This window comes from Merops nubicus, unplaced genomic scaffold (assembly GCF_000691845.1).
Source record: "Merops nubicus isolate BGI_N331 unplaced genomic scaffold, ASM69184v1 scaffold448, whole genome shotgun sequence".
NCBI classification, from domain to species: domain Eukaryota; kingdom Metazoa; phylum Chordata; class Aves; order Coraciiformes; family Meropidae; genus Merops; species Merops nubicus.
In genome coordinates this window covers 13605-34779 of record NW_008623441.1, presented here as the reverse complement: position 1 = coordinate 34779, position 21175 = coordinate 13605, and the positions used below count along the sequence as shown (strand labels likewise).

Below are 21175 nucleotides of genomic sequence, written 5' to 3'. Positions count from 1 at the left end.
CAAGAGCTTTTCTGGAGGAGCTAAGCTGTGAGGAGCCCAGTAGTGTGGTGGAGAGAGGCAGAGGGAAGAGAACTGCTGGAGTCCTCATGAGGAGGATCTTTCAGTGCCAGCATCTTGCATCTCACTTCATCTGTGAAGAGACCCAAGTCAGGGTTTTTTTTTGGACTTTCTTTCCATGGTTTTTCTCACCATATTTTTTTTTCCTTCTGTATTTTTCTTTTTTCAAGTCCATAAAGTCTTGCCTGTCCTAGGATCTTCCCCCTCAACCCTCCCCAGTGTCCTCTGGGACTAAAAGTTGATTTTTTTTGTTGTTGTTTTTAACACCCTGTTCCCTTTGCTTCCCTTTCTCCTGCTGCAGAGCACCAGCTGGGCTTTGCCAACACCAGGATCTGCACCTTTCCAGCTGTCTCCTTGCTCAGGGTGCAGATCTCTGGAGGCTCTTGCTCTGGTCCTGGTGCAGCTGAGCTGTGTTCAGAGCCTGGATGCTGCTGCAGTGCCCTTAAAAAGGTTTTTGAGGCTGTTTCAGAAAGACAACTGCCAAATATACTTGGATTCTGGTGTGAACACACCACAGACCCTCTGGGACAGCAAGAGATTCATTAGCTGTGCTGAGATCAATGAAGATGAGCCCTGGTTTTGTTGCTTGACCGTGCATCAGTTGGAAACAGGTATTCCAGGAAGAAGCTGAGGTGTTTCTAAGGGGTAGAAGTCTTTAGATACCCACTTTTTGGGCAGCTGAGACCTTCTGCTGCAGGTATTTTAGAGGAGCACCCTCACTATGTGGAGGCAAAGGTTGACTTGTTTGCTGGGGTGGGCCTGGGGACCTCTCCAGCCATGCCCTGAGGTATAAGGAGCCTGGTGATTTGGGCTAAGAGGATCTTGGCCATTCTGGGACTCATTTCAAGCAGAAGTGCTTGAACTAGTTTGTTTTTCCATCTGATGAGTCTTTCATCAGATAACAGACCAAGAAGCTCGGTGGCAGGAATTTGGGTTTTGGTCATGCTTTTGTGGTGTGGTTGCAGTGGAATGGGGCTGAGCAAGTGGCCTCTTGTGCCAGTGCTGCTGCTGAATGGGGTTTTGTCAGCTTCTCCTCAAGGCATGGCTCCTCTTACATCTTAGGGGAACCACGGGGAGAGAGATGGGTCTAAAGATGTCTGTCCCATGAGAGAAAACTGAGCTGTGTCCATATTCTGGTTCCCTTGGGTCATGAAGACCTAAAATGCAGCAACGCAGCACTTTAGAGTTGAGTCTTCATCTAGGGAGTGGTGGCCAAGCTGTGATGAACGCCCTTCATCCTTTTTTTTTGGCTCTATCCCATTTTGTGGCACTTGCTGGTTCATGTTTGATGGTGGTAGACCTCCTTAATGCAGGTTGAACCTCCAAAACTTGCTGCCCTTTGCTGGGATGGCCGGTGAGGACTTCAGTGCATGGGAAAGAAGCAGGAGAACCTTGCTGGTGGTCATCTGAGCAGCAGGGATGCTCTTGCTGCTCAGGAATCTGTCTGAGCTGCAGCGTGTGGGATGGAGGCCATGTGTCAGAGCTCCTGTGAGTCCTAGCTGGACATGCTGAACCTCTCCAAGAGCTACCACCCTTCCTGAGCCTGTGCTCAGCTCTGGGACCCTCCTGTGGCTCCGAGTCCTGCCCACACCTTTCCAAACCAGAACTCAGCTCTACTCCTGATCCTTCCCCTACACTTTGAGTCTCCAAAGAAGGTCTCCACGCTCCCCAACCCAAGATCCTAATCCCATGTGCTGCCTTGTGCTTGGTTATCTCCCTCCCCATCAGTTATGCCTGGAATGAGAGGTTTTGGGGATGTGCTGCACCTGGGAGTATAATTTGTGTTTACTTCTCCTGAGGCTTCATGCTCAAAGCAAGGAACAGTTTGTCCTCTGCTAACATATGTCAGTGTGACTGGTTTGTGTTTAAAAAGTGCTCGTTTCACTTGTTTCCCTCCATCTTTTTCCATTTTCTTTTCCCCCTCAGAATTTTTTGGATAGCTCACTGGAATCCTGAGGAAAAATGAGAAAACAATATTCTTTCATCATGAATTTATTGAGAAGCAACACGAGCACGTAGCTTAGGTACAGAGTGATTCACACACCACTTAAAAGGCATTAAAGACCTAACAGAATTCCAGGGAAGACTGGAGTGATAGGAATCCAACGACAGGATGTGTATCAGTGGGGGGAAAAAAGCATCTTCATCCCTTTGGGTCTCTGATCTGTGGTTATAACAAAATCTGTACTAGTTGGAGGCTCCAGACAGGCCCCAGGAAGAGTGAAAATGTTGAGTGCTGTAGCTGCATAATATGTGATAGATATTAAAGTCTTAGTCTGTGTTAGAAATGGATCTCTCCATAAGTTAGTGCAAAAAGCTATTTAGGTTTTTGCCTGTTCTGCCTCGTGCTAGCTTCATCCTAAAAGGAGAATGTTGGTATCAGAGGCTTTCTACTTGCTAAGCAAAAAGTGGGCTGCAGTGTGTGCATGTAGAGAGAAAATTACCACTAGAGGGTCTAGTGGCTTCTTGAAACCAGAATTAGGAAGAGGAACAGCATCAAAACCATCAAATGGGGCTTATTCCTTTCAGAATCATTGCAGTGTGTGAGCAGCTTGGCGTGAGGAGGAGCTTTGAGCTGGGTTTGTTGTTAATAATAATCCAAATCATTTCTCACAGTGAAATCAGCACAGGCAACGGTGACGTGGTCTTCGTTGGTCAGCTTGGCTGAGATGGTGTAATCCCCCTGTGTGGGACACAAACCAAGGGGTTAGCCCTTTTCTTAGAAGCAGCATGACACTTGTTTTTTTCCCCCCCCAAGCTCCTCCAAAACCCTTTCCTGTCCAAATGTTTCAGGCTTGCCCATCTCTGCTGCCAAAACACGCTCGTCGGGGACATCGCTGCTGACAGCACCAGTTTAAAATTAAAACACTGCAAAGGGAACAAAATGTTTGGAGGCCTAAAAATTCCTTTTGAATCTGGGTGACTTCTCCTGTTTCTTCTGAGCAAGCAGCACGTGGCCTGTGCTGCTTAGTGGCTGGAAGGGGAAGAGGTGCTCAGTTGTCTGGCACTTCTCTTCCTTGGATCTCGTTGCTCGGTGTGTACGCTGTTCTTGAGATGAATTTCAATAAAATCTTGATTTTTATCAGCATCACTTTCCTAGGGCTTTATCATGTGAGGAGATGCTCCTCTTCCATGTGTTAATCTGAAATATCATCTGTATCCCCACTAAGAGATGATCTCAGCCCGCGCTGACAGGACTGAGCTCCCTTCTCCTAACCAGATGTGTGTGTAGATAACTCAATCTGTGATGAATTCCTACCTAATACAGCCAGAAATAGTTTCATTTAAAATTACAGAGTTAAAACTAATAATTCAGGCTTTGGGGAGAACTTGTATCACTGCAGTGGAAAAAAAATAACCCCAATTTCACCCTTAAAGAAGCCATGTCTGGATTTATATTGGCCAAAACTGCTCTGTTCAGACTCTTGGAGGAGAAGCAGCACTGGGTAAAGGTGACAAGACTCATCCAACAGGTTGGGAGGAAGAGGTGAACCAGATTTTGTTCACTCTAGATTGCTAGCACTGCAGTTTTTTCTCTCTATTTTCTTTTTCTGGAGTTTGGAGGGGAGCAAAACTTGGGGTAGGAGAGCTTGGCAGCAGTGGCCTCCTGACTTTGAACCACAGAAAGCTCTTCCCATGCTCAGCACTCTCCTGGTTGTGGAGTAGAAGGAGGCACAGCTAGAATAAGTCAGGTTTCTTGGCATTTGCTTTTTACCATGGGATTTTTAAAGGAATAACTGGCCTGTGTCCTCACAGAGAGATTTGAATCTCTGTTCATGTTCTCATCCAGAGATAAGTGTCTTTGAAATGAGCAGAAGACAATTGCTGCATGGAATAACTCCTTATTGCTGGCAGTATTTCCCTGATTGATTAATTACCAAGAAGACTTCTCATTCCCTTGCTCCCAAGCATGTGAATTCTCCTAAAACTTATAGTTTCATCCATGGAAGGGAGTTTATAATAATTCATTTCCATTGCTCATTAATGATTAGATTTTTTTTTTCCTTCCAGGATAATTTTTTGCTCATGAGCAAAAATTGTTATTAAAAGATGATCCTGGGCAGTCTTAGAATTTCTCCCATTTAAGCTCATTTGCCCAGAACTGAAGTTTTACTGGTCTGTGTGGTTGTTTATGGTGTTTTTCTCTTGGTCTAAAGATTTATTCTTCAGTTTGCCTACAGCCTTTCCTACAGAAGTGTCCTCATGTGTTAGTGAAGCTGCTCCTGGAGCAGGATGCTGATCAATAGGAGCTTGGGCAGTCTGGTGGGAAGAGATTAGGAGGTCTGGTGGGAAGATATCAGTTTTGCTCTACATGCCATCTCTAAGGAAATAAGCTGGTGAGGGTGGGATAACATCCTGCATGAAGGCCTTGGAAAACAAAGCTTGTGGTTGCTGTCACCAAGAGGAGGTTGAGATGTATGAGGTGGTGGCTGTTATGTGTCTCTAATCCTTTAAATAAATGTCATATTGAGAAGAAATAGTCATGTAAACACTATCAGATCCTGTGTGGGAGCTGGGAATGTGCTGATGGGATTGCTGGTGGTCCTCTGACCCCATCCAGAGACCCCTTTGCAGCACAGTTGTGGCCAACTTACCTGGGGGATTTCTTTGATTCCCAATGTGACTGGTCCCTCATAGTAGAGGTGTTCTGAAAAGCAAAAAGGTGATGGGTGATTAGAGCTGCAGGACATGATGGAAACAAGCAGCTGGTTGTAGATGTTGGGTTTTTTTGGGTAATAGAACTTCAAAGTGACAAGAGTTATGGAACCATAAAGTGCTCTATACACAGTCCTTCAACATTTCAATGGCATTGATGGCCAGAATCAAACTGTCCTGCAGTGCCTCCTCCTTTGCCATAGCTTACTGACCCAAACTATGCAGACTTGGCTGAAAAGAAAATGTGTGGATGCTGCAGTACTTCAGGATTTCTCACACAGCTTGCCCTCCACAAAGCCATGGAAAAGCCTAAGAGCTGTTTAAGGATTCTCATTTGTAGGTGTCATGAAATATTCTCTGACAGTGACAGAGGGGTAAGTGTTTCATCCTATTTATCTATGTGCTGGCATCTTGGTGCCTGTCACTTCTAGAGAGTTGTTTTAGTCCAGTCTCCCTGTGCTGGTTTAAATTGCTGCTTCTGAAAGGCTGGGCAAAAGGTTTTATGTCTTATAGTCCATCCCACCATGCTGGAGGGATCTGGCTGGGAAAAGGTCAACAGGTCTTCCCAGCATGTGCTATGGAGTGTTAGTCAATGCCTTGTAACAAACTTGTATGAAAAAAAAAGTCAATAGAAGGTAAACTAGGGGAAAAAAATAGAAGAAACCTGGGCAGCACCACAGCTCCACACCTTTGCATTCATGAGGGGTTTGTTAAACATGATGCCCTGGTGAGCCCTGGGAGGTGGAGAAGCTTCAGAACTTCTCAGTGTTGCCCTGAAAAATCTAACAGGCAAAGAAAACAGACTTAAGAGCCTGTTTGGGCTTGTCCCTCTCAGGCTGGTCAGCTATGTACTTGTTTCCCTCTGCATCCCTGGCTGCTTCACCTGGCCACCAAGAGGTCTTTCCTTCTCCAAGAGCAGCCACCACTTGTGCACGAGGCAAGAGCCCTGGAGTCTGACACCTCTCTGCTGTGGAGAGCAGTGACTCAAGGGGTTTAAAAATACAGTGCAGCCCACTTCTCAGCTCACAGCTCTGCAAGAGTCTACACAGGACCTAAAGCCACTTGACCTTCTCCACAGGGACATGGAAGGTCCTCACGTGGCTCGCAAGGGTCTCCTCTAGGCTGTCAAACCCAGGATCTCAAGATGCAGATGCAGCATTGAAGCTCTGCAAAGCCTACAGTTTGGAATGAAGTAGGAGTCACCAGGCCATAAATTTGCTGCTGAAGTGATGGCAATGCTAATCTCTGCTTCAGTGTAGGTAGAAGCTATTTTTTTCCCCCCCCTCCTCTTTGCTGTGGCAAAGGGATGATTCCATCCGAGCTAGATGAATGCAGTCTTAGGGCTCTGCTTCAGCCTCCTCTGAGAAGTTTGCCATGAGTGTTTGGAGGTGTGGTCACTCAGTAATCAATGGAGTCACTCTCATGGGCTGGACTATCTTTGGAGAGCTTCCAACTGTGGAGCTATGTCTCATTTGAAGTCCATGTTTTCTACTTTATGCTTCAGCATTGCCTCTATTTAGGTCTTTCAACAAAGGGTCTTGCAGTGGTTCAATCACTAATCTCATGGAGATACTGGAGACAGTCCAGTGAAAGGCTGCTGAGATGTTTAGGGGACTAGAACATCTCCCCAGTTGAGGAGAGGCTGAGGGAGTTTGGGCTATTCATTTTTTTTTAGTGGTGGTGGGATTTTTTTCACTCTGAGGGTGACAGAGCACTGGTAGAAGTTGTGGAGTCTCCATCCTTAGATACATTCCAAACCCCTGTCTGGACATGGTCCTGGGCAACCAGTTGTAGGTGGTCCTGCTTGAGTAGATGGGAATTGGACTAAATGATCTTCAAAGGTCCTTTCCAACTTCAACCATTCTGTGATCCTGCAACCAGGACTCTAGAGAAATCCTGTGACCTTTTTTTGCTTCAATGGTGGGGAGAAGTATGAAAGTATGTCCAGATAGGAAAGTAAGGGCAGCTTTTTCCTTCAGCCAGTTGAGACCTGCCAGGAAATAATGTGGAGCCACAGATCTGCTGAGTTTTATCATTCAGGTTCACTTTGGACCCTGGGAACCTCCTCAGTGCCTCTGCTGGGTCAGGCTTTTCAAAGCCCATTCCTCTCACCTGAAGGTTTCTGCTGTAACTCCAGAAGTACAAACATCCTCCAAGGCTTTAAGGGCTGTAGTTTATCACAGCATCCTTCATAGACACTGCTCTCCATAAATTCACACAGTTTTGCCTTCCTCCATTGAAAGAGGATGAACACATCTGCTGCAGCAAGTGTAACTGTCACAAACACTGAGAAGGATTCTCATGGGGAGAATTCTGAGGCCTTTGTAGAGCAAGCCCAGCTGGAATTGCCAAAAATATATGAAGATTTGGAACAGGGTGAATCAGGAGTGTGTTATTCCAGTGAAAAGCTGCCCTGTGTGGCTTTATTGGTCTGATGTTGTGGTATCTACCAACTGTGCTGTCCTCAGGGATGTGCTTTCAGTCCACCTTCTGTTTTCAACCCTTTTCCTTAGAATGAGCTGAAGGTGGTTTCTTGAGAGCATCCCAGAAAACATTCCTGATGTCTCACTGAGCCAAGGTGATGTTGTACTTGTTGTAAGCAGCTTTTCACTGTTGTTTCTACCAAAAGCAGCTTGAGGGGTTTTCCTTGCCAGTCGAGCAGGCTTCTGGCAGCTTCCAGAGTGAAGCAGAGCTTCCAAACATCTAAAGAACTTCTTGAGGATGACTTCGAGTTACACCACGAAGAGGCAAAACGCCTCTAGCGAAATTCTCACTCCTCTTTCCCAAATCTTCCTTGCACCACGAATCTTTATACCTTCTCACACTCTGGTGCTATATTAAGGCCCTGTACATCTGCACCCACCTCTTCCTTTCTCCACGTTCTAAATCCTTCTACAAGTGAAATGCTCCGTGTTGGAGTTGTTCTAGGATGTGATCTTGCACCCATGCAACTTCAGTGAGGTTTTTAGGGCTGGAGGAATGATCTGAATAAGTCCCAGCTATAGATGCATAGCTGAGTGAGAAAAAAAATGTATATAAATACATAGGGTGAGTAGGAAACATCCACACTTTTTACAGGGGAGGAAAAAGTGGGATGAAGGGGCTAAGCAAGACCAAAGACTTCATTTTGTGGTGTAGCTGCTTCCTCAGGAACTTGTACCTAAACTCTGTGATACCCAGCTCTATAATTCACATTATAGTCTCTATTTTTACTAGAAAATACTATTTTAGAATCCTGCTGGCTGCAACACCCACCAAAAGAGGCAATAATGTGAAGAATGGAGGGTCTGAAGTGAGGGGGGTTTTCTCTGTGGTTTGGGAGGGTGCACAAGGGATCGTGGAAGGGTCCTGGTGGTGCCTTTATCAGCTCAGCCTGACTCATGGGCTTGCAGAGGATGCAACTTTTTTGTCAGGAAGCTCTGTTTTCAGCCTGCAAGTTGTGGTTGGCACGTTGCTAAATATTACCCTGGTAGGTCTTTTTTTGCCCCCCCCTCCCCTCTGATTTCAGTGATTGCATTGGGAAATCTGTTAAATCTTATGTAACTGTTTTCTTTGGAGGAAATGGGGGATAACCAGCACTTTCTACTAAAATAAAAAAGAGGAAGAGCTGAGTTCATGTTCTGCCACAAAGAATTTAGCAGGTTTTTGGGTGGCTGTTAAATGGACAGTGGCCCCTTCCCTTGCAAGCTTTGAGCTAACAACTTCCCAACAGGCATACAGCTCAAAGAAAATGATCTTGGAATCCTGTTTAGAAGTGCCAGATGTGACCTGGCAAACTCATGTCAAGGGCTTAACATAAAGAGTAAATACTATATGATTATGATGAACGTGAAACCTCCAGCTATATAAAGTCTCCTAAAGTATTTCCAGTCGTGGCAAAACTGCAGCGTTGTAGGAGAGCAAAGGAAAAACAACCCCAAACACCCCCCACGTTGCCACATCTGGCTCTTAAGTCTCTTTTTCCTTGTAAATTCTGCTCTGCTCATCCCCAGGAGTGATTGGACCCACAAAACTTGTAGCAAAACTACCTTCTGTCTCATTTTAGGGGTGGGAGGAGCTGGCAATTTGTGGAAGGCAAGGAAATTTGGAGTGGAACTATAGCTAAACTCAGGTTGGGTCTGGCCAGATGTTGGAAATGCTGCCCTTAAAACAGGGAAAAAGTGGTTCTGCATGAAAAGCTTCAGCTCAAAGAACTATCTGCTCCTCTGGACCTTTTCTAGGCTGCCTGCTTGGCCATTCAGTGTTGTGCTTTTTGCATAGATAGGAGGTCAGATTTGCAGCTCTGCAAATCTGAATTGCCTCAGATTGGTCTTCAGCTCAATCCTGTGCCCCTAAAACGTGGGGTTAGAATCAAATGTCAGCTAATTAAGAAATGCCTCGTTTTCAGTTTGAACCTCAGTCTGAGGAAGTTCACCTCTTTCCCACTGTGACTTAATTACTAAATTAAAACCAGCTCCTGAACAAAAGGATGGGTATTAAAAACTGTGGCAGAGGTCCTCGCACTAACTTAGGGATGCTTCTAAATGAAGATAAATAGGATTATTTAAAGAAGCAGCTATAGTTTTATATCCTCATGTACTTCAATTAGTAGAAAGAATCACCTGCCAGTTTAAGATTAAGGGACTTGGAAACCCCAGGAGGTTTTGGCTTTGTGGCTTTAATGTTTGAATAGCAGTTTGTGCTCAGCTCAGGGCTGACTACTTCTCCTTAATGTATTCTCTAAAGACTGTTATTTAGTGCTTCATCAGAATAAGAGTTTCTCAGGAGGTCTGTGGGTGGCTTTTCCCCCTTTGTAATTCAATACACAACTGAAGAAACCTCTGAATTTAATTCTTTTTTTTTCCCCCCTTTATCTGGTTTACAGAATTTACATAATTGGTTGCTCATGTAGCATTTCTCTCTTATTCTTTGTGATATTTCTGTGCTGTGGGGAATGACTTAGTCATTTTCCAGGGGCTCTCTTAAACTCTCTCTTTAAACTCACAGCCATTGCACACGAGTTATTGCAGCAGAGGGTGGAGACAAGTGAATGGAAGGGAAGCAGAACTGCTGCCCCAACAGCTCTGAAACTTCCCTGCAGCTCTACCTGTCGAGTTTAAAATCAACCTAAAGAGATAATCATGCTCTAAGAGGCACTTCAAAATAACAGTCTGAGATAATGTGGATGTTACAGTCCAGCTCTTCCAGCTGTACCATGACTAATTTTGCACTACTTGGCTTGGCTCATGGCAGAAGGGACCTTGAGGTGCCCAGGCTCCTGTGGGAGCAAAGCTGGACCTGCTTTTTGGGGGACCTGCTGCTGTTAAACCAGCTAGTGCAAGTCCTGAGCAGCAACAAGATGCAAACCATAGATGATATCAAATAATATCTTGGCCCAAATATCCTCATTTGAGCATAAGTGAGTTAAGAATGGCCTTTAAGGACAGGAAGTGTTACTTGAAGTGAAGAACACGTTCAGAACAACTTGTTTGTTGGCTCAGCCATTTCTTTTACAGAACTGGCCATTATTTTTGTGATGCTTCTTGCTCACATGACAACCCTGTGGTTAGAAAGAGGGTTTATGAGCCTCTCTGCTGTTGGATGGGGTCCTGTTAGCACAGTTTGGCTTCTTCATGGACTTGAAACCCCATGCACACCTAATATTGTGTGATTAAAGGAAAAACCAGCAAACAGGTTAGAGGGGAAAGCTCTGAGAGGAAAATATCTTTGTCCTGCTGTGTTTTTGTCACCCTTTAACCTGCTGCTGGAGCAAACAGAGCATTGCAACGTTCTGGTGCCTTCAGCAGCAGAGGGGGTGCATCCTGCTGGAAGCATTCAGGAGCCATCCAACATTTAGAGGGCTACCTAAATTACCTCCTTTCTTCTTGCCACAGAAAATCAGCTTGATGTGACCTGGTGCACAAAGTGTCTCGGAGTAGGTTAAGACAGTCTTCCCATTTATGAGCAGGTCAATCTTGGCGTACAGCTCCTTGATGTTGTGTCCTACACACAGAGCAGAAGGAGAGCTCAGAGAAAGTGCAAGGCTAAACAGCTTGATTACTTTAATTTTTTAAAGATTCTATTTTTTTTTTTCCCCCCCTTCCCTGCTGTTTAAGCCATTGAATGTTTTCACTGAGGACTCTTGATCTGTAGAAATCCGTGCGTCAGGAACAGGTCTCTAAGTCCCTTAAGGTATATAAAAGGGGATATAATACCATATACCTTTATTATTAAAAAAAAATGACCATTCTCTGACTCTGAGGCTAACTGGCACAGCAAATCTTATGTCCATACATCTAAATTTTACTTCCTACTGCCCCTAGCAGAGGGACCGTATCCAATGGCCACCAAGCAGCCAACCTGGGGCATGTACCTGCTGCCTGGTAAAATGGTCCCTGTGCCAAGCCAAACCTGTGCCAGGGCTCAGCGTTGCATCTAAATAGGAGGAAAAACTGCTGGGAGGGTGGCAGAGCCTGGAGCAGCTGCCCAGAGAGGCTGTGGAGTCTCCTGCTCTGGAGAAACCCCAAACCCCCCTGGATGCCACCCTGGGCACCCTGCTGTGGGTGAGCTGCTGGAGCAGGGGGGTGGTTTATCTTGTATGGAAGGTTGTCACCCTGGATTATCTCTTAATACCAGCACTCTCACATGAATTCCCTGCTTGTGGCACCAGAAAATAGCAGTTGACTTACTCAGGACCATGGCAGCTCTGATGTTAAAGGTGTGGGATGCAACGTCGGAGCAACGGTCGATGCTGAAAGCAAAATCTTGCTGGGGATCTGTTTGGAGGCAGAAAGCAGCAGGAAACAAGTCGTATTTTTAATGAGATACTGACTGTATGGAAGAAAACAATAGAAAAATAGAAGTGTTCTAAAAAACAGATGATATATTCCTCAAAAATTCACCAAGCTGTGCTCGGAGCTTCCCAGTGCCTGTGTTTAAGAGCTGCTTCTGTCCCTCCTGCCACATGAAGCACCTTCAGATGACAACCTGTGTGTGGCTAAAAGCTGCTGTGTGAGGAAAATGAGGAAAGCAAGTTCCCCACCCTGCTGGGTGGGTAGTCATGCAATGGTGAAGTCTTAGCAGAGCTGCTCTTCCCATTCCCTCCTCAGAACTGGTGAGCGACTGGTCGTGGCGATGAGTTGGAATGGGTTTGTAGCAGGAGATGGTTTTGGGGGGGCTGGCTGGGAAACTGAGTTCTGAAGTGGGATGGAAAGTCTAAAAATGGAAATAGAATTGTGTAACTGAGCTCCTGCACTACTTCACGTTGAGTCCACCACCGTGGGCCTTTTCTAAGCCACAGAATATTCTCCATTTCTCCCTTTCTGGGAGGCTTTAGCAGAGCTGTGGTCAAAGGGAGCCCTGTAACTCATGACTAATGTAAAGGTGGCTCTTGCCAGTTCCTACAGCATCCCTTTCTCTGCATTGAGCCCCAAAACTCTTGTACAAACAGTTGCTTTCCCCCAGATTTCCACCTTCTTCCTTGCAAGCCTCAACAAGACTCTGGAGCACCTGAAGGCTTGCCAAGGGGTCACTCTGGTGACAACCAACAGCATGGGCAAGTGTTTTCTGGGGCTGTGGCTGAAGGTGAAAGGTTTGGCCAGTTTGGAAACATCCTCTTGAGCCTCAGGGTTTGCTGTAGGCATTTTTCTCCCTCATGGTGGCTTCCCAGCCAGCTTGTGCACCCCATTTCCTTCTCTGTGGAAGCTAAAGAAGCAGCCCTAAGCTCCTTGGTTTGCACAGAGCTGGTGGTGACAAGCTCTATGCAAGAACCTGAATGGTCAGTGTGGTCCAAAAGGAGCTCCAAAGTTAAATTTTGGTAGATTAAAGTAACTTGTTGTGGTGTCTCCTTCTCTGGATACTTTGAAAAACTGCCTGGACAGGATCCTGAGCATCCTGCTCTGGGTGACCCTGCTGGAGTAGGAGGGTTGGAGATGATCTCCAGAGGTCCCTTCCCACCCCTACCATGCTGGGGTCCTGTAATTTGTTAAAGGAGGGAGATAAAAGGTGCTGGCAGCTTTTTGCTGGGGGCAAAAAGTTAATGCCCCAAAGGCTGAAGCTTGAGAGGAGCCAGAGGGTTCTTCCTTCCTCCCTTTCCACATCCCTGGCCGTTCTCACTTTGTTATTGCAGCTTCAGAAGATGTTGCAAGGGGGTTGGAGAGCAGTTTCCTGCTCCAGCTGGAAAATGTGCCAAAGTTCTCTTTTCTCCAGGACCGTTACCCCTGGTTCCTCTCTGCTCTCTGCCACCTCTCAGGGCTTGGTTTCCTCTTTCCTCTGGCCTTCTGCAACAGGCCCCCCTCGTTTCTGTTTGGTGTGTGGGGTGTTGATAAGGGTCAGGAAGCAGCTGCTTGGATGCCTACAAGCATTGCTGGTTGTCCAACGACTAAAATTGGCAGCTCTGTCATTTCCAGAGGGGAGCTATGGACAAAAATATGGACAAAAACATGGACCAAACCAGCCCTGCAATGCATACAGTGATCTTCTCTTGTCAAGGAGGCTAGGCTATGTCAACAAATTAAATCATCATCTCAAATCTGGTCACCAAATCGTGATATTAGGGCTAGAAGTGGAATTTTTGGTTCAAAATTTCTCATCAGTAACTGTTTGGCTGGACAGGGGATGTTCATGAACCAAGCTTCTGTGGCAAGCAATGGCTCCTTACAGTGAACCTGACCTCAGGCTTGGTTTATGTGGGATGTCTCGTGCTTCTTTGGGGTTTTTTTTCCCCTGTGGATTGAGATCTTTTGCCAGAGGATGTATCTCATGGTGTGTTGTAGCCGTGGGGCTTCTGCACTGGGCTCTGGTGTACCCAGAGAAGTGGGGTCTGGTCTCCAAAGAAGAAGAGAGTGTGGAAGCACTCCCATGAGACATTCCAGCACAATTTGGCCATTGGATCACTTGGATTTTGTGTTGTTTGAGAAATGGAAACTTTTCTGTTGGCAAAAGAACCCCAAATCAACATTCTGACTGTCTCCCCTGTGGAAATTCAGGCTTTGACTCTGAAACCCAAACATTTTGGGTGTTGTGGCATAGGTGGGGAGCCTCCTGCTGCAGTCAGTTGCAGAAAGGTTGCTGCTGAATGGAAATGAAAGGAAATAGTGGGGTTTTAACCACCTGAGAGGTGGAGAAGCCTGTAAATTCAGCTGCATGCTATGAGCTGAGGTAGGGAGCAGCTCAAGGCAATGGCCATTTTTGTGTTTCATCTCAGCTGCACAACTCTGAGTCACTGTGTGCCTCTTCTGGAGCTTTAAGACTTATTCTTCCTTGTTTGCCTCAAGCTGAAGTGAGCTGGTGAGACTGGGGAGGGGGGGAAAAAAAATCCATGTTATGTCTTTCACATGTGCAGAGCAATAACATTTACCATTAAATCTCTAAAATACGTGGGGCTGCCCTTCAGCCTTCCACTTCCCTGCAAGGTTTCGTAGCACCCAGTACTGCCTGTTCCCAGACTTCCCTCCACCCACTCCCTTCAATCTGCTCCATCTTCCAGAATTACAGCTAGAAACTCTTCCACTGGTTGCAGAGTTTTGCTTTCCCAGTTCAGCTTTGATGCGTTACCCACCCCCCCCACTTCAAATGGTGCTGGAAATTTTGCAAGCACCTTGAGGTTTATCAGTGAAAATCTGTTTACCTGGAGGCCAGAAGAGTGGTTTTTTATGTGTCTTCTGTAGCTGGTGAGAAGGGCTTGGGCTGTAATATATTTACAGTGAGCATGAAGCTTAAAGGTCTCTTCCAACCTAAAGGATTCTATGATTCTAAGATGCCTGGGAGCTGGATGTTGACTGGAGTTTCTTGATCAATCTCAGGCAGCTGCTCTGAGAAAGAGGCAGCTCTTTGTCTTTTGTAATGAATTGATGCACTGGAAGATCTTAAGACTGTTGTTTGGACTCAATTCTGTGGCTAACACCAAGCCCTTGACTGTGTTTAGCACTGGATGTGCAGCTCTGGCTGAAGATTGGCTTTGTGAGAGGGAAATTTGGGATGTAGGTGGCATCTGGCCACCGATGGGGCATAGTGCCAGCTGAGCCCATCCATCCTACTTCCCATTTCACCCTTACCCAAGTAGAATCACAGAATATTTGGGTTGGAAGGGGCCTCCAAAGGCCATCTAGTCCAACTCCCTGCACTAAGCAGGGGCATCTCCAACCAGGAGAAGCTGCTCCAGTGAAGAGTGTTGCTGTATTTATTTGGTACATGGGTTTCCTGGCATATGACCTATAGTGGCACCACAGGGCAAGATTTCTTAGCAGATGTGTGTAGTACAGGCTAGAATCTCAGATGAATTTCTTGCCTTTTCCTCCTAGAGTTTCTTTCCTTGCTCCTCTTCTTGGCAGAAGGCTCATGGGTGAATTAGCTCAGACATATTCAGGGGTGTATCTGTGACCCTCTTGGCTCCCAGCCTTGTACCTTTGGAGACTTATTCCCCCAATCTGCCCTTAACCCCCCAGCCTCCTGTGCTCTGGGAGGTGATTTCCAGCAGGAAGATGAAGCAGACATCAGGCAGGGTGATGTTACCCCACCATGGCTGTGTCCCTCAGAGCTGGAGCTGCTAGATCCTCACTGGGCATGACAGAAGCTGCACGGCCAGGTGGGAAGCACCTGCTGTAGGAATTTTGCTGGGCTGGTGTACAACTGTCTCTTATTCTTCTCTCTCCCTCCCCTCAACTATCCTCTACTGGCTTTACTCTCATCTGGATCTGCTTAAAAATCACATGGCTTCCACATGAGCATGGAAATCAGTGGTGGGAGTGAGGAGGGGCAGGGAGACAGGCAAGCTTGGCTTGTTGAGTCCCCATCTGTGAGTCTTGCAGTGGCAAGAAGACTCTCAAAATTGGTAAGCTTTGGGCATTTCAAAATAATGCTTTTTAGGAGCAGATAAGCCACAGAATTGAGTGGAATGATGGAGCTGCACCTGGCTGGGGTCATACGAGGACAGAGTGATGTTAAAAGGAGCTGGAAATTAGCACAGGGAAGAAACATATTTAGTAATTACCCAACACTCCTCACCTTCAAAGCTCTTAATAAAATTAAATCATTAGTTCTTACAACATTCAAGGTGATGAAAGGAGAGGGGAAAGAATGAGGAACTGTTTGGGATCTCAGACTTTATGTATTCACTCAACATTTTCCCTTTAATGTCTGTTTAAATAGATTAACCTGAATGCTCAAGGTTATATTTGCCACTGGAATCTACTTATAAGGTACCAAGGAAGAGGCATCAGGTGAATTTAACAGAACTCTTCAGATGTGCATCTAGATCTCCCTGAGCACCTTCAGTTTAATGAACTTCCCTTTGGGCTTATCTTTTCTTCATGCCACTGCCTTCTCCAGACATGGTCAGGAGGAACAGGGTGACCTGAAGAAGAAGACTAAATTCTTCTCAACTCTGAAGAATAAATGGAGAGACTCATCTTGGCTGTGTCTAGTTTACCACAAGGATGCTTCATTCCAAGATAGGACCAGCTCTGAGTTTTTGCCTCATTTAGACAGGCAGTCTGGCCTCCTTTGGAGAAGTCATGGTGTGTTTTATCTCCTGTACCTTTCTGGCTGGCTTGGACAACAGGGAGGTGAAGGAATAGGGAAGATGACAGGTCAGATTTACCCCCTTAGTGTGCTGGGGGTGCAGACTGGGGGAGTTGCCCCTCACAAACAGTGCTATCAACTTGTGGGTCTCTGAGGTCTGCTGAGACCTGAAGCTCTTGGAGATATCTAATGGAGTGAATAACTCTGCCTGCTTTCTGATAAAACTTTTATATGGCTGGAGAAGGAACTGTGGGGGTTTGGTCTCAGTATCATCTATGAGCTCAAAACCCTCAGCAAGAGAAATTTAAAACATGGCTTAAAAAAAATGGCTTAAAAAAGCAATATTAAAATCATTTTCACTTCCAAGAATACTGAACACTGGTGATGCAAAGAGCAATTATGAGGTGCTGGGTTAGATGAAGGCACAGGATTTACTGGCTGGTGTTTCTAGCCCTAGTTTTGGAGCAAGGTGATTCCAGTTACAAAACTAGTCTAAATAAAGGGTGTAGACTTTTGTCTCTTGTTATTTTAAACAACTGAATCATCTCAAATGTTGAATATAACTGCTGTCCTCCTATGCAAATATTCAGAAACAGCAACTCAGAAGGCTGATTGCTGCTCCAAATGTGTTCCTGAGGCAACAGCAGCAGCAGCATTTGAGGTGTGAGGAACAGTAGGATGGGAGGGCTCAGCCCATGAGCTTGAAGCATGGCAGATGGAGAGGAGAGGAAGAGATTTGCCCCAGGTACCAAGCTGAGGTCCCACAGCTGCCACCCGTGGCCATGGGTGAGGAGCTGGAGAGAAGCCAGCAGGTCTAAGTGGCTCCCTGCACCTCCAGGGCTGTGTTTGGGGACACAGATGTCACCAGCACGCACAAAGCCTTGCCCTGACTCTCCCTGCCTCCTCCTGCCCAGACCACCTTTCTTGACAGCAGAACTCGAGGGGAGGCCCAAAATCTGGAGGCTGATGGAGACTTTCCATCCTTTTTTTGCCAGTGGAAAGGGTTTTCCTTTGTGCTTTGATACAACAGAGCTTTGCCTGAGCCCCTTTGAGAAGACAAAGCTGAAAGATGCCAGCTCTGAGAGTGAGCCCCTCCAGATCTGTGTTTGATAATCCTGATTTGTCCTAGTTAGCTCGAGAGAGAGAAAGGGGAGGTGGGACAGGCTTCAGCTACAAGATGCTGCATTAATTTGGGCTCAGCAGGGGATGTATTAGAGCAAATCTTTGTTCTGCTGGTAGGAAAACATCCTGCCCTGCACGAGTCGGATGCACACAGCAACTGCCTGGGTGTCCTCATCAGATTGGTCTCTTTTTTTACAGCATTCTTTATACTGCTCTGCTTGAGACAGAACTCTGGACATCAGTGCTCACCAGGGCTGGGGATTCACAACAGATTTGTGTTAGAAATAGAACCAAGCCTTGCTAGAAGCTGCTGTCAGACACATGCCATGCTCTGGGGTAGCAGGTTTACTGCTGGTTATACAGAGCACTAATCAGCAGCATATAAATGGGCTAAATGGTCTCATTTTTTTTTCCCAGGATGGGCTGAAATCCACCACAGGCAGGAGGCTGTGGTTGGAAGGAGGTGTTCTGTCTGCTGAGGGGTCTGACTGGGTTCTGCCTGCCCCATCAATGCTGGGTCATTTGACAGGAGCCATCCATCTTCAGGTGAAGAGGGAGTTGGTGTGTTGAATTAATGGGGGGGGAGCTTTCAAGATCTTAGCTTTTGGCAACTGGAAGCTCTCCTGAGTCTAGAAGCAGCATCTGGGACAGATCAGAGGTTTGGGATTCAGTATCTGGTGGTTCTGTGGGACATATTTAGGTCTCTTCACCCTTCTGGCCACAGTTCTCCCTAGCTTTAGGTTGCCATAAACCTAAACTCTGAAGTTGGTGAGATCAGAGGTTTGGGATTCAGTATCTGGTGGTTCTGTGGGACATATTGAGGTCTCTTGACCCTTCTGGCCACAGTTCTCCCTAGCTTTAGGTTGCCATAAGCCTCTCTCAAGTTGGTGCAGTGACACCAAGAATGCTGAGTTTTTTTGCATTTTTTCTGAGGTGTGTCAATTTTTCTTAGATTATTCTGGCTAGTTTTGCTGATGGATGTTAAATTGCCCCAAGAACCTCTTCTCCTGCCTCTGTTTTCCTTGGTAAACTGTTAGCACTGTAGGGTCCAAAGTTATTTTGAGGTGATGTGAGACTGTCAAGCAAAAAATCTACCAAAAGGACAACAGGAAAATGCCTCAAGTTGTGCCAGGGGAGGTTTAGGTTGGACATGAGGAAAAATGTCTTCTCCTAAAGGGTTGTTAGTGCCTGGGCCAGGAAATAGTGGAGCCCCCATCCTTGGAGGGATTAAAAAGCTGTGGAGATGTGGTTTAGTGGTGGCCTGGTAATGGTTGGATGTGATGGTCCTAAAAATCTCTTCCAACCAAAATGTTTCTGTGATTCTGTGCTTCATGTGCTCGTGCTGAAAGCTTCATGAGCAGCTGTGGCTTGTGTCTACTCCTTTAGGTTTAGCAGCTGGAGATAAGCAGGAGGAGCTATCACACATCAACCACCCTCCTCTGCAGTCCCTGGTGCAGGACCTTCACTGATTTGGTGAAGAGATGGACACTGAGAACTAAATTAGATGGGGACATTTGAAGTGTGGTGGGAAAAGTTCAGCTCAGGTTAATTCTTTCCACTACTAGGGAAAATATTAATATTCATTTTTTGCTAAATGGTTCAAAATCTAGATGCTGAACCTCATGGTTTTGTCAGAGCACCTTGGAGGTATGAAGTTGCCTCCTCCTCCTCCTTATCATTTTTATTCTAAGACTTACTAAATAGCCTCTCCTCTCTGAAAGAAGAGGTGAAATGAAATCAGAGCCACCTTAGGAGGCCACCTAGGAGAAGGAAGTTTTAATGGAGTGGGGAATGAAGCAGATAAAGTAGTTTTAATTCATGGAGGGACCAAAACTTTAAAAGAAAATGTGCGTGTGGATTCATATCAATGTTACCTTGACTCTGATAGCTTCCATTTGGTAGGATCTGGGGCTAGGGATATGCCTGTCAACATCTGGCTTTCCCTCTGGAATAAGTAAGCTACACCAGATGAGTAGAGCAGCAAGGCTAGGCCACTCAGATGGCTTGGACAGAGCAAACAAACAACCCCCCAAAAAATGTTTTTCAAGTGAAATTCTGCAGCTCTTTGATTGTTTGCCCATCAGCCATCTCTGCAACAAAAGATCAGAGGGGAGCTGGTGTCATGTGGCTTTAAATAATTTAACAGGAGAAGCAATTGCTGGAGCCTGCTGGAGGGAAATAAATAAAGAAGTCCAAGAGAAGCATCTGGCTCAATCTGTCTGCCAAAAATAAAAAAAGAATAATGGACTCAGAACCTTCTTTGACCAAGTTTCTAGAAGAACGTTTGCCCTGAAGTTGCATGAGGGGTGAATTTTTTTTGCAGGCTTTGCTTTGCCAGCTGAAGCTGTTGGATTCCTTGCCAAGGGTGTGGCCAGGGAGGAAAAAAAGGGCTGCTGCTATCAGCTGACAAAAAAACCCCAGTGATGGGCTGTGAAATTAGTGCTGAAATGATACTTCAGCAGGTTTGTTGAGAGGTTGGTGCAAGGATGCATGTTACAGATGTGGCTGCTGCTATCAGCTGACAAAAAAAAACCCCAGTGATGGGCTGTAAAATTGGTGCTGAAATGATAATTCAGCAGGTTTGTTGAGAGGTGGGTGCAAGGATGCATGTTACAGGTATGTTTTTAAAAGATTTTAAGAGAAAATAAGATATTTGATCTCTCAGTGTGTAGGAGAAAGGATCTGATGAGCTGAGTGGGTGAGGAGGACCCTAGTAAGATTGAACCTATTCAGCATGGACAGACAAATGAGCAGAAAATTGTCAAACCAGCTTGTTTCCACATTTTTTCCTTTTTTTCCCCCCTCCTTTAATCACTTAAAATCCTTTCAGGAAAGAAATTTTTCCTCATGTCCAACCTAAAGGTCCCCTGGGGCAACTTGAGGCTGTTTCCTCTTGTCCTGGTGCTTCTTCCTTGGGAGAAGAGCCTGACCCCCACCTCACTTCAACCTCCTTTTAGGTATAATACATTATTTCAAGTATAATAATTCTCTAGATGACCACAGGAATTCTCTAGATGACCATAGGAATTCTCTAGATGACCATAGGTCCCTGCTCCTTTGTCTACCAGGAGACATGAATTAAAGCACATGATTGATCACCCATATCCATAAATAAATGTAATTATTTGGAAATCTCTTGATAGGCAGCTATAAAACTTGAAGGGGGCAACGAGTTTTGTATTTAGATTCTGGAGGATGGAATGAATACTGATGGGTTGCTCCTTCTCCTGAAACTTCAGCCAATGGCTTAACCTTGTTTAAATGGGGGAAAAAAAGGAAGAAAAAGCAAAATCAAAGATGAATTGGGAAATATTTGTCTGTGAAAGTAAAAATTCCCAAGCCTAGGGAATCTCCAAGATGGTCATCTCCAAATACTGCTGCTCTTGACTCTTCTGAAGATGTCCCTGAAATTCCCTGTTGTTTACCCCTGTGCACAGAAAATAAACCCCTTAATGACTGAAACTTTCCAGATCCTTCCTAAGAACCTCCTGCCTCCTTAGAAACCCTTCCTGCCTTGTCTCAGAATCTTCAGCTTCAGGCAGGAGGAAGCTCTGAAACTTCAATCCCCTGCTTGACTGTGGGGTAAGAACGTTTCCATGGCTAATTAAGACAATGAGGCTTACAGGGATGGTCTGGAAGAAGGTGCTGGAAGATGTATGGAAGAGTTCTGATTTGTAGTTTCTCACTGCATTGCCCTTTGAGGTGGGTGAGGGACACTCTAGTGATGGAATCTCACCTACCATTGCCTTCCCACCTTTCCCTTCCCAGACAACTGCCTTTTAAAATGTAGCTGGAAAGATCAGAAGAGTTATGACTGCAAAAAAATCACTGCAAAATGAAA

The 21175-nt window shown here is 45.7% G+C and overlaps 1 protein-coding gene across 1 annotated transcript in view; it reads right to left on the bottom strand.

Annotated features, from left to right (window-relative positions):
• Positions 1-2644: 2644 nt before the first annotated feature.
• The window catches only part of LY86 (lymphocyte antigen 86), a 22018-nt gene continuing 3487 nt past the window's right edge, over positions 2645-21175 (bottom strand). Inside the window, exons 2-5 of the mRNA XM_008945043.1 lie at positions 11382-11468; positions 10567-10695; positions 4653-4705; positions 2645-2740 (exon numbers count right to left, since the gene is read on the bottom strand). Coding sequence (XP_008943291.1) covers positions 2645-2740; positions 4653-4705; positions 10567-10695; positions 11382-11468 — 365 coding nt within the window. The remainder of the gene's footprint in view (positions 2741-4652; positions 4706-10566; positions 10696-11381; positions 11469-21175) is intronic.